This window comes from Dreissena polymorpha, chromosome 10 (assembly GCF_020536995.1).
Source record: "Dreissena polymorpha isolate Duluth1 chromosome 10, UMN_Dpol_1.0, whole genome shotgun sequence".
Lineage (NCBI taxonomy): Eukaryota > Metazoa > Mollusca > Bivalvia > Myida > Dreissenidae > Dreissena > Dreissena polymorpha.
This window is the reverse complement of record NC_068364.1, coordinates 39,050,307-39,064,353: the sequence shown is the minus strand read 5'-3', so window position 1 is coordinate 39,064,353 and position 14,047 is coordinate 39,050,307. Positions and strand designations below refer to the sequence as shown.

Sequence of the window (14,047 nt, the reverse complement as noted above, 5' to 3'; positions counted from 1 at the left end):
TATTGCCGATTTTCATGTAACTTGATCACAAGATTTGTCCCAATGATATTTTGGCTGAGTTCAAAACTGTGTTATTTAAGGTAAAAAACTAAGTCAAATTGAAGAACAGCTTGTTAACTCTCTATAAGTCACATAAAGTGTAATTTTTATTACTTCTTGATAACATGCAAGAAGTCACATTTTTAGTCAAATCACCATGCAACTGTGTCAGGAAATTTGTTCTCATGATATCTTAGCTAAGTTCAAAATCGTTTCGATCCGGTGAAAAACATGGCCACCAGTTGAAAAACATGGCCACCAGTTGACAGGGCAGTTTTCCTTATATTGTTTTAGTAAATTCTTGTTTAAACTCTAGACGTCATATTTATTTTCCAATCTTCCTGAAACGTGGTTAGAACATTTGCTCCAATAATATCTTTGATTATTTCATACATGGTTTGGGTTAGTTGAAAATCATAGCTTCCAGGAGACAATCTGCACAAAAAACAGTTGATCAGAAAAATAAAGGCATTACTTTTCCTACTAAACAATAGCAACAGGAGTCACAGGATTATTTATGTTTTCTTTGAGGTTTTGGTCTCTATAAATCTTTGGAAAAAATCGTTAAATATTAAAAAATGAACACATTATGCCATCCACAGCATCATGTCTGCAAAAGACGAAAATTAAGAAAAATGCAGCACAGTTCTTCCATTATACGTTGATTTACTGCAGTTTCATGTTTGCTATTGGTAACCAATATATGCTTATTCTAGCCAAGTTTGATGCATGTTTGACAAACACAGTGGTAGTTATTGCAGCAACATGTAGAAGCATATTTAAATCAAAAGTGGATTCTTTAATTGAGTTATACAGTTCACATAGAGCTGTAATATCCATTTACTCTTTTTTTTCGACCGTGTTATATTTTCAGGATCGGTCAGGCATTAGTATATCCCCTGTAAGTTAAATTCTCACTGTTAAAATGTGTATTTTTTGTGCAAGCTTGCAGCTAAATTTATTGTATAAGATTGTTCTCATCAACTTAAGGAGCTTTCATATAAGTGGTCAGGTTGAAAAAGAACAACAGTATTGGGCGTATCAAGTGTTGAAATATGTTTCAATGTAAAAATCAGTTTAATCATGTAAATGGAAAATTAAGACGTCTCTACTCTAGTTAAACTGTTAACTGATATAATTTTAGCATATGTCTTTTCAAATATATATTTTATTAACATTATAATTGTTTATGTTATACCTTGCATACACTTTAAAAAGAGTTGTTCTACAAATATTGCTTGAATTTCACTTTTTTACCTTAAAATGCTTTAAAGTGCTTGAATTTTGACTGCAGGTTTCTGAATGATCGTACAGACTTTGATGTTGTATGATAACATCCTACTCATATGATTTGATAATGCGTACTGGTACATGAGTTCAAGTACTGATAACACAAATGTGTATCATTAAACAGTACCGTCCAAAGTAATATATTAGATGATTTAAGCCACCAGTTGAAGGGGTGTAATTTAATGGGCACAGATTTCTAAAGCATATTTATAATAAAGTGATTAAGATGGCATTGTTTTCTCAGTCAACTGTGGGTAAAGGCTCTGATTCATTTACAGACTTTTGTTGTTCACCGTGTCTAGAGCACAAAATTGACCAGTGGGCCGAGTTTTACTGCGATAACTGTCTAAAATTTTATTGTGCAAAATGTATTAACTTGCATGGTCAGTTGTTTGGAAAACATGTGACATATGGAAGGGGAGACACAAGTAAATGGCCAGTGTCCAAGGAAGTGGAGGATTTCATTCAGAAATGTGACCTTCATGAAGACAAACGGCTAGAAATGTTTTGTAATGACCACAGTCAGCTGTGCTGCACTAATTGTGCTTTCCTCAATCACAGGTAATTAAGACATGTATTTGCTTTCAAATATAATTGGTCTATGTAATGTGAAAAAGGGGTTTAATGCATGTGCATAAAGTGTCGTCCCAGATTAGCCTGTGCAGAGAATCAGGGACTACACTTTTCGCTTTTATGCTATTTTTTCAAGAAAGTCTCTTCTTAGCAAAAATCAAATTTAGACCGAAAGTATTTGGAACAACACTTTAGGCACATGCATTAAACCCCTTTTTCACAGAGCAAGGTCCATTTGTTTTCATAAAAAGATCATTCAATCTATCATTATTTAGATCAATTTTGGCAAAGTGTTTATTGAAATTAGAAATTGAAACTAAATTATTACATTCCATAGCTAAGACTATTATCCCTGAAAAGAGCATTTTTAAAACAGGAAATATCTGATAAAGTGTTAACATATTTTTATTTCATGCCAATTTAGACCACATACAAATATTGATGTATGGTTTCCTTTCAGACAATGTGCTAAAGTAGTGCTGATATCTGAGTCAGTCAAAGGACCTTTGCCAGACTTGCAGCAACTATCAAGAAAGATTCAAACTGTTCTTGTAGAACTGAAGAAACTTCAGAATTATTGGGACACCAATATGCAGTCTTTGCAGGTTACATACAACAAACAATTACATGAAATAGGTCAAACACGCCAGAAAATAAATACAATTTTAGACGAGATTGAGAAGACAACATTGAAAGAGCTAGAAGATAAGATGACGAGTCTGAAAGCTTCGGTCAACACTAATGTGGACAATTGCAGCAAGCTTCAAAATGAACTGACACGACTCAGAGACACAATTCATGACATTGTTGATAAGGGTAAAGCAGAACTCTCGTTTATTGCAAGTAAGAAATGTCTTCAAAAAATTAATCAGTCTGAAACATATCTGATAGAGAACTTAGTTCAGGTAGAAAGTTCACTGACATTCCAGGTTGACAGTGATTTTCAACAGCAATTGTCTAAATTGCCAGGTCTGGGGAAGATTGTTGTGTGTACTCAGAATGTGCCTCTGCCTGGTGCCCCAGACAAGAAGGTATTGACTGTGCAAGGAAAGTCAAAGTATAATGTGAAAATACCAAGTGATGCAGAGAAGAGATTTGATATAATAGCCATCTGTGTTCTCTTAAATGATCAAATCCTTGTTGCAGATCATAATAATAAAAGAGTTAAGCTTCTAGATCATCAATACCAGGTGGTGGGACATTGTGATTTAAATGCTTGTCCAATGGACATGTGTCCTATCACACCAAGTGAAGTAGCTGTTTCTGTGGACGACGAGACGACACATGAGGTTCAGTTTGTCTCGATTAATGATGGGCGGCTGGTTAAGGGCAGGAAGCTACAATTTATACATCCATGTTTTGGTATTGCTAATAATCAGCAAGACTTGTATATCACTTCTGGTACTGCACTTAACAAGTATTCAATGACTGGAGACCTGCTGAATAAGCTGTATGAGGACACATCAGGCGGTTGCACAGGTAATATTATGTTGGGTATATCTGGATATATTTTGAAATAATTATAAGGAATTTTGAAATTTTAATATGCTGTTTAAATATTTGCATAAAAGTCAGATTGTTAAGTTACTTTTGCATATTGCAGATAGTTATGTTTTCAAATAATAGAAATAATACTTTCACCCTATGAAAATGAAACCTACTCAACAAATGTCCTTCCTTTGCCAAGTGTTGTCTTGACTTATTTTCTACTGTTTATGAGTTGGTATTGGCTTTAGAGACTATCTTAAATAATTCCATAACAGTATTTATGTTAGCAAGCACTGACTATGTCAGTGAGTATATTTACTTACTTAGAAAATGATATTGATGAGTACGTCATGGGGTTTCAGTAAATAATCATTCATTCATTGTAAGAAATATCATACTCTATTAATTAAAATAAATAGCTGGCGTGAATAAGATGTTACCTTGTTTTAATTAACATAATGATCCTGTAAATAATTAGCCACATTGATTCCAATCTCTTTTACAGTAAGTATGTGTGCAGTGAGTCCATCAGGTGACAAGATATTTGTCACAAACTTTGCACACGGAAAGGTCATCACCCTGGCCAGAGATGGTACAGTCATCTGCACCTTCACAGACCCAGACTTAGTATGGCCGCGTGGTATACATGTTACCGCTCAGGGACAGGTGCTGGTCTGTGGAGGTAGATCAGGCAATATCCTACAGCTGGATGGTGAAGGCAAGAAGAAGCTGGCAACTCTTGCTACCAGGAGTGATGGACTGTATTACCCACTGTCTGTCTGCTACAATAGGAGCTCATCATCCATCATTGTGGGTCAAGCAGATCGTGCGGACATCCTTGTCTTTAAAGTAAAATAGTTTTGTTTCACAAGATTCTGTACATACATTTTGGAAAATGCACTTGCAACATGAATGATACGCAACACAACATTTGTTTTAAGTGTCCTGTTTCATCTCATAATTCACCTGGGTGATTTACTTTGTTCCCCAATAATGTAAGATCATGAATAGGTTTAAAAAGAACTTTCATAAAAAAAATCATGACATCAAGGATATCTTATTAGGTGTTATGTTTAATTGTATAATTCTCCCTGGATGATTTATTATGTTGTCACACACTTTGAAAGCAAGCTACCATCTGTTCCAGGGAATCAACTGAATCGCTCTGATGATTATTTTTCATTTGAATTGTATATAATCCGTGTATTTTTATGATCTTGATCTATATCTTGGAAATGAGGAATATGTAAATATGTGACTTACTTTTTGTCATTTGTAATGCTTTACAATATGTTTCTGTGAGTGTTATGCAAAGTAAAATGAACAACAGGATGCAAATGAGGAGAGAAGGTTGTACATTTTCATTTTATTCTCTGTCAGCATTTGTTCTGTTTTAAGAAATGTTTTGTTTCATAGAGTAACAATTGATGTTTTGTACAGATTTCTTCCATTGTTTTAAGATTTTATTTTTGTTGATGACAATTATACATGTATTTAATGTCAAACGTGTTAGTGCCGTTACCTTTGACTATATTGCCTGTTTAGCGCAACACTGTTCCAACTCAATTTCACAAAAGTTTTCAGGAAGAAGAAAAACTTTGGTATTATGGTGCTTCTTTAGATATGCCATATGTTTTTTCTTAAATTAATTTAATTTTGAAATACTGTTTTTAAAATATCTTAACTGCAACATATGATAAATTGTAAAAGAGATATTAAGCATTATTGAAGTTAGAACAGTTTCCCCACTTAAACAGAGTTTATTTGCTTTTTTATTTGGGTGAACACTGTTTAAACTCAAGTTAGAACAGTATTCCACCTAAGAATTATTGTTTTTTGCTCATATTTAATGTGTGCAACACTGCACCAAGGGAATTTATGATTCACACTTATTTAGGTGCAACACTGCACCAAGTGAATTTATGATTCCCACTTATTTAGTTATGGTTGTTTAAAACAATAATTATTGAAGACATAACAATTTTATAAAAACGTTATCAAATGTCTTTTACACAAAACTCAACATTATATATTGACCCTGTGTTTGTTAATCATGCAATTATTATGTTGCTTAAAAAAGTTCAATTCAATTTCACATTTACCTTGTATGTATCTAGGGGTGGAAAGTGGCATGGGTTACCAAAATCAGAAATTGAATTTTCACATTTACATTAAGTTGAATATTGCATAGCGGAAAAAACTACTTTGTGCATAAGAAATACTCTTTTTTGTATTGAAGTACAAAATTTGCAATAAGTAGTATAACTCATACATACATTTATATATTACAATTGCTGCTTTCTTATTTTAAATGAATTGCCAGACCCGTTTGACTTGTTCATATTGTCAAAAATCTTAAACAAGCTTCGCATAAACAAAACACTTAGATAAGCATTAATTTATATATATCAAAGTAGGCAAAATTTATAATAAAAAATGACTGAATGTGTGATGTATATTGTTTGTGTGGCAGTGTTTTGGGAAGTTTAAAATGGAAAGTTTTAATCACCAATTAACTGTAAATGTTTACTACTGTAAGATTTAATTTTATTATTACTTACATCTGACACCAATCTGTTTATTCTATATCCAAGTCTTACATGTGACAGCGTATGATATGGTCTATTCAAATTACTTGTAGTATTTGGTGAAACACTGTCTTTAAATTTAATAAAAATATTTTATAAATGGAGAATGATTTTGTTTTCATAACACTACAACATTTTTATGCCCACTTTCGAAGAAGAGGGGGTATATTGCTTTGCTAATGTAGGTCTGTTGGTTGGTCGGTCAGTCTGTCCGTCGGTCCACCAAATGGTTTCCGGATGATAACTCAAGAACGCTTCGGCCTGGGATCAGGAAACTTCATAGGTACATTGATCATGACTGGCAGATGTTCCTATTGATTTTCAGGTCACTAGATCAAAGGTCAAGGTCACATTGACTCGAAATAGTAAAATTATTTCCGGATGATAACTCAAGAACGCTTAAGCCTGGGATCAGGAAAGTTCATAGGGACATTGGTCATGACTGACAAATTACCCCTATTAATTTTCAGATCACTAGGTCAAAGGTCAAGGTCACAATGACTTGAAACAGTAAAATGGTTTCCGTATGATAACTCACAAATGCTTAGGGTTAGGATCAGGAAAGTTCATTGGGATATTGCTCATGACGACAGACTACTATTGATGTTCAGGTCAAAGTTCAAGGTCACAGTGACCAGAAGCAGTTAAATGTTTTCCGGATGATAACTCAAGAATGCTAAGCCTAGGATCATGAAACTTCATTGAAGTATTGGTCATGTCTGTCAAACGATCCCTATTGATTTTTAGGTGACCAGGTCAAAGGGCAAGGTCACAGTGATCTGAAACAGTAAAATCGTTTCTCATACACATATTTTTATAACTTCTGTTTGTAACTTATAGCTTCCATTATACATAATTGATAAACATATGTACACTTATGACATGTCTTCATTTAATATCTCAAAAAAATCTCTTTCTGAGAAAACTGCATGTGCGTAAAGTTTTCGCTTTATTATCCCCCGCCAGAGGCGAAGGGATATTGTTTTGGCGTTGTCCGTCCGTCCGGCTGTCCGTCCGTCCGTGCATGCATCCGGCACTTTTGTGTCCGGAGCAATATCTTGGAAGTGCTTTGGGGGATTTTATTGAAACTTGGTACGAGTATATATATGCATAAGAGAATGATGCACGCCAAATGGCATTGTACACCATCTGTTAAAAACAGAGTTATGGCCCTTTGTATCTTGAAAACAATGCTTTTTCCTATAGGCACTTTTGTGTCCGTAGCCATATCTTGTAAGTGCTTTGGCGGATTTCATTGAAACTTGGTATGAGTATATATATGCATAAGAGGATGATGCACGCCAAATGGCATTGTATACCATCTGTTAAAAACAGAGTTATGGCCCTTTGTATCTTGAAAAAATGCTTTTTACTTTAGGCACTTTTGTGTCTGGAGCCAAATCTTGGAAGTGCTTTTGCCGATTTCATTGAATCTTGGTATGAGTATATATGCCAGAGGCAGAGGGATATTGTTTTGGCGTTGTCCGGCTTTCTGTCCGTCACTTTTGTGTCAGGAGCCATATCTTGGAAGTGCTTTTGCGTATTTCATTGAAACTTCGTTTGATTATATATATGCAGAAGAGGTGTACACCATCTGAACATAACAGAGTTATGGCCCTTTGTATCTTCAAAAAAATGTTTTTTTTAGTGTCAAATATAACACTTTTGTGTCAAGAGCATATTGGCGGGGGATATCAATTCAACGAATTTGCTTGTTGTATTTTTCTTTTAAAGGGAGTCTCTTCTAAACGAAAATCCATTTCACGTGGAAAGTGTTGTCTCTGGTCAGTCTGTGCAGACATGCATTAACCTCCCCCCCCCCACCAGTTTTCCCGGAATGAAGCTCATATTAACAAGAGAGTATTATTAGACAGCATGTTTCAATGACAGTGTGTTCGTTGTACATAGAGAATACTAGGATAGCGTTGAATAGAGAGAAGTTTATGTTGCCAGGCTTAGAACCCCGAGAGCACGAGCCTTGGCAAGCCGAGCAACATAAACTTCTCTCTATTCAACGCTAATCCTAGTATTTTATTTCTCCCATCGCATTTTTACTAAACAAGAAAAATAACAAACAAACGTGGCAAAAAAAACCCCAAAAAAACCCACAAGGAACGATTGTTTGTTTATTAATGACGTCATTTGTCCGTGCACGCCACAGGTTTATTCAACAACGTGGGATAGAGGCTAGTCTATATCTTGGGTTGTTATTCGGGTTATATGGGTTGTCAATTGCGCAGTGAAGATGGGATAAAATTAGGGATGTCAACGAATATCCGAATATCCGAATATTCGGTCCCGGACCGAATATTCGGATACTATTTTCCGAATCGAATATTCGGAAGAAAAAAATCAAAAAAATCAGGTAATTTCAAAGACTTTGTATTCGTGAAATTTGCTTCAAACATTGTACAAAAAGTCGTTCCTCGTGTCATAATGTTTAGTCCGGATAATTCGTCGCTATGGTGATAACAGTATACCGGTCATAAATCCCGCTAATTGCCTAACAAAGACAGTCACTTTGTGTCAAAATTATGATAGGTTCTAATCGCATCGGCAATCAAAACACCGACCTGCACTTGATCCAATGACTCGAATTACATTTAAATTATCAAAGATTAAATGAGTAAAGGAAAAGCCGACTTGGTGAAAAAAACAAATAAGACCGTATGGCAATTAAAACACCGACCCGTCTTGATCTAATAACTCGAATTACATTTAACATGATAAAAGATTAAATAAGTAAAGGAAGTGCCGACTTGGTGTGAAAAACAAAAAAGATCGTATGGTTATAATCACGTTGTCCAATCAAAAAAGCTTTTAGAAAATAATTTACTCAACCTCTAACCGAGCAAGAGAATTCTGACGAACTTCAGAGATATTTGCTTGTGAAAATGGAGCCAAACGCTAAACCTCTTGACTGGTGGAAACGTCACGAGAGCGAATTTCCGAAAGTCGCGTATGTTGCTAGGAGTGTTCTATATGTACCTGCAACTTCTATGCCATCTGAGCGCATATTCTCAACCACTGGATTGCTCATCAATAAACTAAGAAATAGACTCGCCAGTGATCTGGTCGACGCAATCGTGTTTTTAAATAAGAACAATGTTCATGTGCCCAGTGACGCCGATCCGAGTGACTTTTAAATGTGGCAACGGTGTTTTGTTTGCATGTGTTCGCTATGTAAATAATACGTTTAAGTTCAGTTCAAATTATTTATAGATCTAACTGTTTTGTCATGTAATTATTTTGTCGTCATGTAAATATTATGTTTCTCGTTCTATTGTTGATGTACAATATTAAAGCACGTGTTCGCTATGTAAATACTATGTTTAAGTTCAGCTTAAATTATTTATAGATCTAACTGTTTTGTTATGTAATTGTTTTGTCGTCATGTAAATATTATGTTTCTCGTTCTATTGTTGATTTACAATATTAAAAGTTTAAAAACAGTTTTCGTCATTCAATTTTAACAATTAGCGACGGCAATGCTGTGTCAATATTTAGTCACTTCCGGTGAACTTCCGGTAAAAACGAAAGTAGAATTCATGGAGTAATGGTACGGTAAACATAGTTGATTTTTTTCTAACAGATGTTGACCGAATATCCGAATATTCGTTCGGAAGGATGACCGAATATCCGAATACCAATATCGGTATTCGTTGCCATCCCTAGATAAAATACATGTGTAATTTTATTTGAAAGGCGTTAATGTGTTTAACCTTTTAAATACAATTGTATTCTATATATTTAAGGTGTCTCATGTTGCTTTTGTAAAAACAACTACTAAAAATATAACTTGTAGTTCATAACATACAAGTCACAAGGCAGGTTATAAACATAAACAATAATGCCCAAGCAAGTAAAACTCACGGCCTTTTCGTTCAAAAGTCGAGCTTAAAAAAAATAGGAACAAATATTGTCACAAAGTGTTTTGTAAATACATTAACAATTTGTTAACTTATAATGCCCATCGGATTTCAAAAATGCCAAAATAGAAAAAAATAATTTTCTAGTAAAGTAAAATGTCAAATCGGTCGCCATACTACTATTACACAATTGGTTGTGTACACTGTCCATGTAAAACACGAACCAACTTATTGAATTAAAATTTGGGTAGTACAAACATGCGCCTTATTAAAGACATGATTTAGTACGGTAATGAAAATTATTCACATCAATCTATCACTCATCAACTTTTTGGGTTCAACTTTGGTTCGTCAAATGCTGATTTCGAACTCGAGTCAAGTACTGGGGTTGATGAAATAATTGAGTTCATTTCCTGCTTTTCACTGAGTTCAGCTCTCTGGAACACCAAGTCTGGGTCTTCCCTGCATTCGGGGTGCTGGAATATAGTCCACTGTTGAAGGCTACCTTCCACATCGGTCTGCAGATCGAGTCGGTCCATCCGCCATCTGGAGAAATATGTATGAGACTCGCGCTGAGAAAATAGGTCTTAATGCATATGTGTATGTGTCGCCCCAGATTTGCCTTTGCAGTCAGCACAAACTAATAAGGGAAGACACTCTAAGCTTTTATTGTATTTTTGGTTTAAAGAAAACGAGAAAGTCTAGAGAATTGGATTGCAAGTCCAGAGCTCGACCAAGTTTATCAGGTTCTCCATTTGGAGTTCTGAAGTGAAAAGATAAAACTACAAGGGCTTTGATATGCTTTATAACCAAGTATCAGAACAATTTCAGAACAATGATTTCAATTATAACATTTGGTAACACGTATTTTCGCAATCAAAAAAGAGAGCTTAATTTGATTTTTGCACTGCGGACCGGTATTTCTTTTAAGGTTGTTCATTAGGTAAGTTCAACAGGAATAATTGAGTTTTCTTCAGAGATAGATCAGTAAGTATGGTGTCTACATCTGACAAGTATATGCAGAAGTAATGGTAACTACATTTAAGCCAGCCTTTATAAAACCAAGAATCAGAGCAGGCCCCAAAGAAAATGTACCCATGCAGGGTAGGGTGCTCCCAAAAGTATGCAAGTATCTGGTTATTGTTCTCCAACCCTCAATTACATGATGCTAGTTAGGGCAAGCAGGGCTTAATGCATGTGCATAGTGTTGTCCCAGATTAGCCTATGCAGTCTGCACAGGCTAATCAGGGACAACAATTCCGCTTTTATGGTATTTTTCCTTTAAAGAATGGCTCTTCTTAGTAAAATTCCAGTTGAGGCGTAAAGTGTCATGCCTGATAAGCCTGTACAGTCCCCGCAGGCTAATCTGGGATGACACTTGCACTACATGTATTAACCTTTTCCCACTCAGAGCCAAAGTAGCGATGGCTATGCGCAAACTGCATAAAACCAGAACAGCCTGCAAGTAACTCGTAGTCTGTTAAGGTTTTATGCTGTTTGCTTCTCATCAGTATCTAAGGGTTGAAAATGAAGCCTTTAAAACTTGAATATAGTAAGCTAAGTCTTTAAAACAATACTTATCGAAGGGTTGAAGGGTTAAATCACATGGTCCCAGATTGAGGCTTAAATGTTGTTGTTTTTTTGTCATGCCAGCGATTTTTTCCTTCTTTATAAAGTACCGGTAAACGGCACTTTCCCAATTACGAAAAAACTACAAATTTCACAATTGCTGTCCAAAAAATCCCAATTTAAGGTAAAAAAAAAAAAAAAATAAAAAAAAATTTTTGTTTTGGAAAATGCAACATTTTGTTTGTTTCCCTATGCAGCTCTATGGTTTGAACCTTGGTAAATATAATATTGACAGCTTGAAAATACTTAGTTATCAATTTTAAAGTATTTGGGAGCATAAAATCAAATACACCAATTTCCCAATTTGAGGGTTTCACGACTCGATTTTTCCCAATTTTCAGGCTTTCACGACTCAATTTTTCCAAATTGGACCTTTACGGGTCCTTTTCCGAATTGGACAAAAAAATCGCTGCACGCTATGCGCTCAAACTCACTGTTGTTTGCCAGTATCCGTGTTGTCGTGCAGGAAACACCAACTGTAGACCGAGGCTGGCTTCACGGCACCTTGCACTGGCAGATAAATCTGAAAAGATAAACCTGAACATGTGTCCATGTCTAGACATAACTGTGTAATTACGTTTTCTCTTGGGTTATCATGTTTTATTGGCTTAATTCACACTACATTGATATTGTCTTTCATTGAATACCCAACGATTATCAGATTGAAATACCTTTTTTGGTCTAAAATACAGAAGACCAGGGCTCGTATTCACAAACCCATTTTAAGACTTAAGAATAAAGAAAAGCCTGTGAACCAAGAAAAATACGTTCAGTGTTTGACTACATCCAGACACCCAGTGTCGTTTATGTCCTTAACAGAATAAATGAGACATAGACATTTAATGTCAAGGTTGACTAAAAACTAACAAAATTTTTGAATATCCAAATTAAAGAATATTTATTATTCTCAGATGTCTACGAATTGGTTGGCAATCACAAGCCATGATCGAAATTCTATTTCTGCTGTAAACTGATGGAGAAACTGGACTTTTCCATTAATGTAAACTTCATAATGACGTCATGATAGCATGTAAATATTCGAAGCGTTCAATAAATAGGTTTAAAGTAAACAAAACTAGATACCCTGATTTGTTTGTCTGTGCGCCTGTGGAAGGGGTTACTAGCTTGAAAGCCTCTCAATTTCACTGGAACGCCTAGAACGTCGTTCAGGTTAGGGTAACCTTGCAGCATGCGCATCGACTCCAGAGTGTACTCTGTATTCTTGTTATGATCTGAAATGCACAAGAAATACCGGTAAGTCTGGCTCTGGGAAAACTTGTCTTTATGCATGTGCTTAACGTGTCCTCTCAGATTAGCCTGAGCTGTCAGCACAGCCTTATCAGGGAATGACTTTCCACCAAAACTGGATTTTTGCGAAAAAGATACTTTTTTAATTGAAGAAAACAACAAACAAACATAAAAGCAGATAGCTGCCAGGGCTAGTCTGGGCCAACACTTAAGGCACATCATTCAGAGCTCCAGATAAGGTTTTGTGAAATTCTTAAATTACTACCAGATTTTCAAAAAGAATTCTTAACTCTGAAATTTTATTCTTAACGTTACTACTAAGTTTTGGAAAATAATTCTTATTTTTTCTAAATGACCTAAAAATAAATAATAATGGTTATTTTCATGCAAAAAAAAATCAAAATAAACATACTAGCAACTTTATTTATACGTGTTCAACAGTGTCTTTTTAGTATTATACAATTTTATTTTTCCAATACCTTCATATGCCCAAACTGTGTTTAGATTGCATGCCTTAGATGAATTTTTACATCTTTCACATTTAAAACAAACGGGTCTCCCTTTCAATCTTTTCAACGATTAGCCACGGGACTTGTCCCTTCCACTCGTTCAATGGTTTTTTATTGTGTTTAAGTTTGGATCCGTCATGTCGCGTTTTTGTTTAGCTTTTCCGACTGTGTCGGCAACTGAACATACAACATCGTATAAGATCTTTTCTATAATGTCTTTCTAATCATTTAACTTCGGCTCACTTTGCGTACAATATGTTAAAAGCGTGTTTTTGGACGCTTTGCAGCTTTTAAGGACGCTCTCTGGGCGCCGCCATTGTTTTTTGACAGATTAGATAGACTTTATACGCCGCTTTTATTGGAAAAAATGCGCTTTGTTAAACAAACCCGATAACCATTCTATATAAGCACCGCAAAGATCTTTAATACGCGAAAAGAACTCAATAAAAATCGATACGAACCGATGTAAAAATAATATTCGTAACTTGATTTTGTAATTCTTAATTGTACGACAAGATTTTAAAATAAATACGTAACGGACTTAAAAATAATTCGTAATTACGAAAATACGATTCTTATCTGGAGCTCTGTCATTAACCCTTTCCCACTCAGAAGCGAAGTAAAAATGGCTTTTGAAACCAGCATAAACCCAAAACAGCTATCGAGTAACTTGCAGTCTGTTCAGGTTTGATGCTGTTTGCTTCTCATCAGTATCTAAGGGTTGAAAATGAAGCCTTTAAAACTTGAATATAGTAAGAAGTCTTTAAAACAATACTTATCTAAGAGTTGAATGGTTAACTCTTTCAGTGCTGGA

General features: G+C 35.1%; 2 protein-coding genes across 9 annotated transcripts in view; one reads left to right on the top strand and one right to left on the bottom strand.

Annotated features, from left to right (window-relative positions):
• Positions 1 to 14,047, bottom strand: part of LOC127847680 (uncharacterized) — a 391,129-nt gene that overhangs the window by 212,760 nt on the left and 164,322 nt on the right. For 2 of the 5 annotated variants that reach the window (XR_008034114.1, XR_008034115.1), the window contains exon 5: positions 9,701 to 10,352. Coding sequence is in view for 1 of the 5 variants with exons in the window: in XM_052379747.1 (XP_052235707.1) it covers positions 10,171 to 10,352 (182 nt within the window). In the remaining 4 variants the exon portion in view is untranslated. Of the gene's footprint in view, positions 1 to 9,659; positions 10,394 to 11,910; positions 12,000 to 12,559; positions 12,658 to 14,047 lie in introns of those variants that run through there. The other 3 variants (XR_008034117.1, XR_008034116.1, XM_052379747.1) reach the window with 3 other exon arrangements.
• Positions 1,406 to 14,047, top strand: part of LOC127847674 (uncharacterized) — a 168,443-nt gene continuing 155,801 nt past the window's right edge. The window contains exons 1-3 of one of the 4 annotated variants that reach the window (XR_008034110.1): positions 1,446 to 1,890; positions 2,363 to 3,381; positions 3,896 to 4,454. Coding sequence is in view for 3 of the 4 variants with exons in the window: in XM_052379730.1 (XP_052235690.1) it covers positions 1,556 to 1,890; positions 2,363 to 3,381; positions 3,896 to 4,248 (1,707 nt within the window). In the remaining variant the exon portion in view is untranslated. Of the gene's footprint in view, positions 1,891 to 2,362; positions 3,382 to 3,895; positions 6,086 to 14,047 lie in introns of those variants that run through there. The other 3 variants (XM_052379730.1, XM_052379738.1, XM_052379734.1) reach the window with 3 other exon arrangements.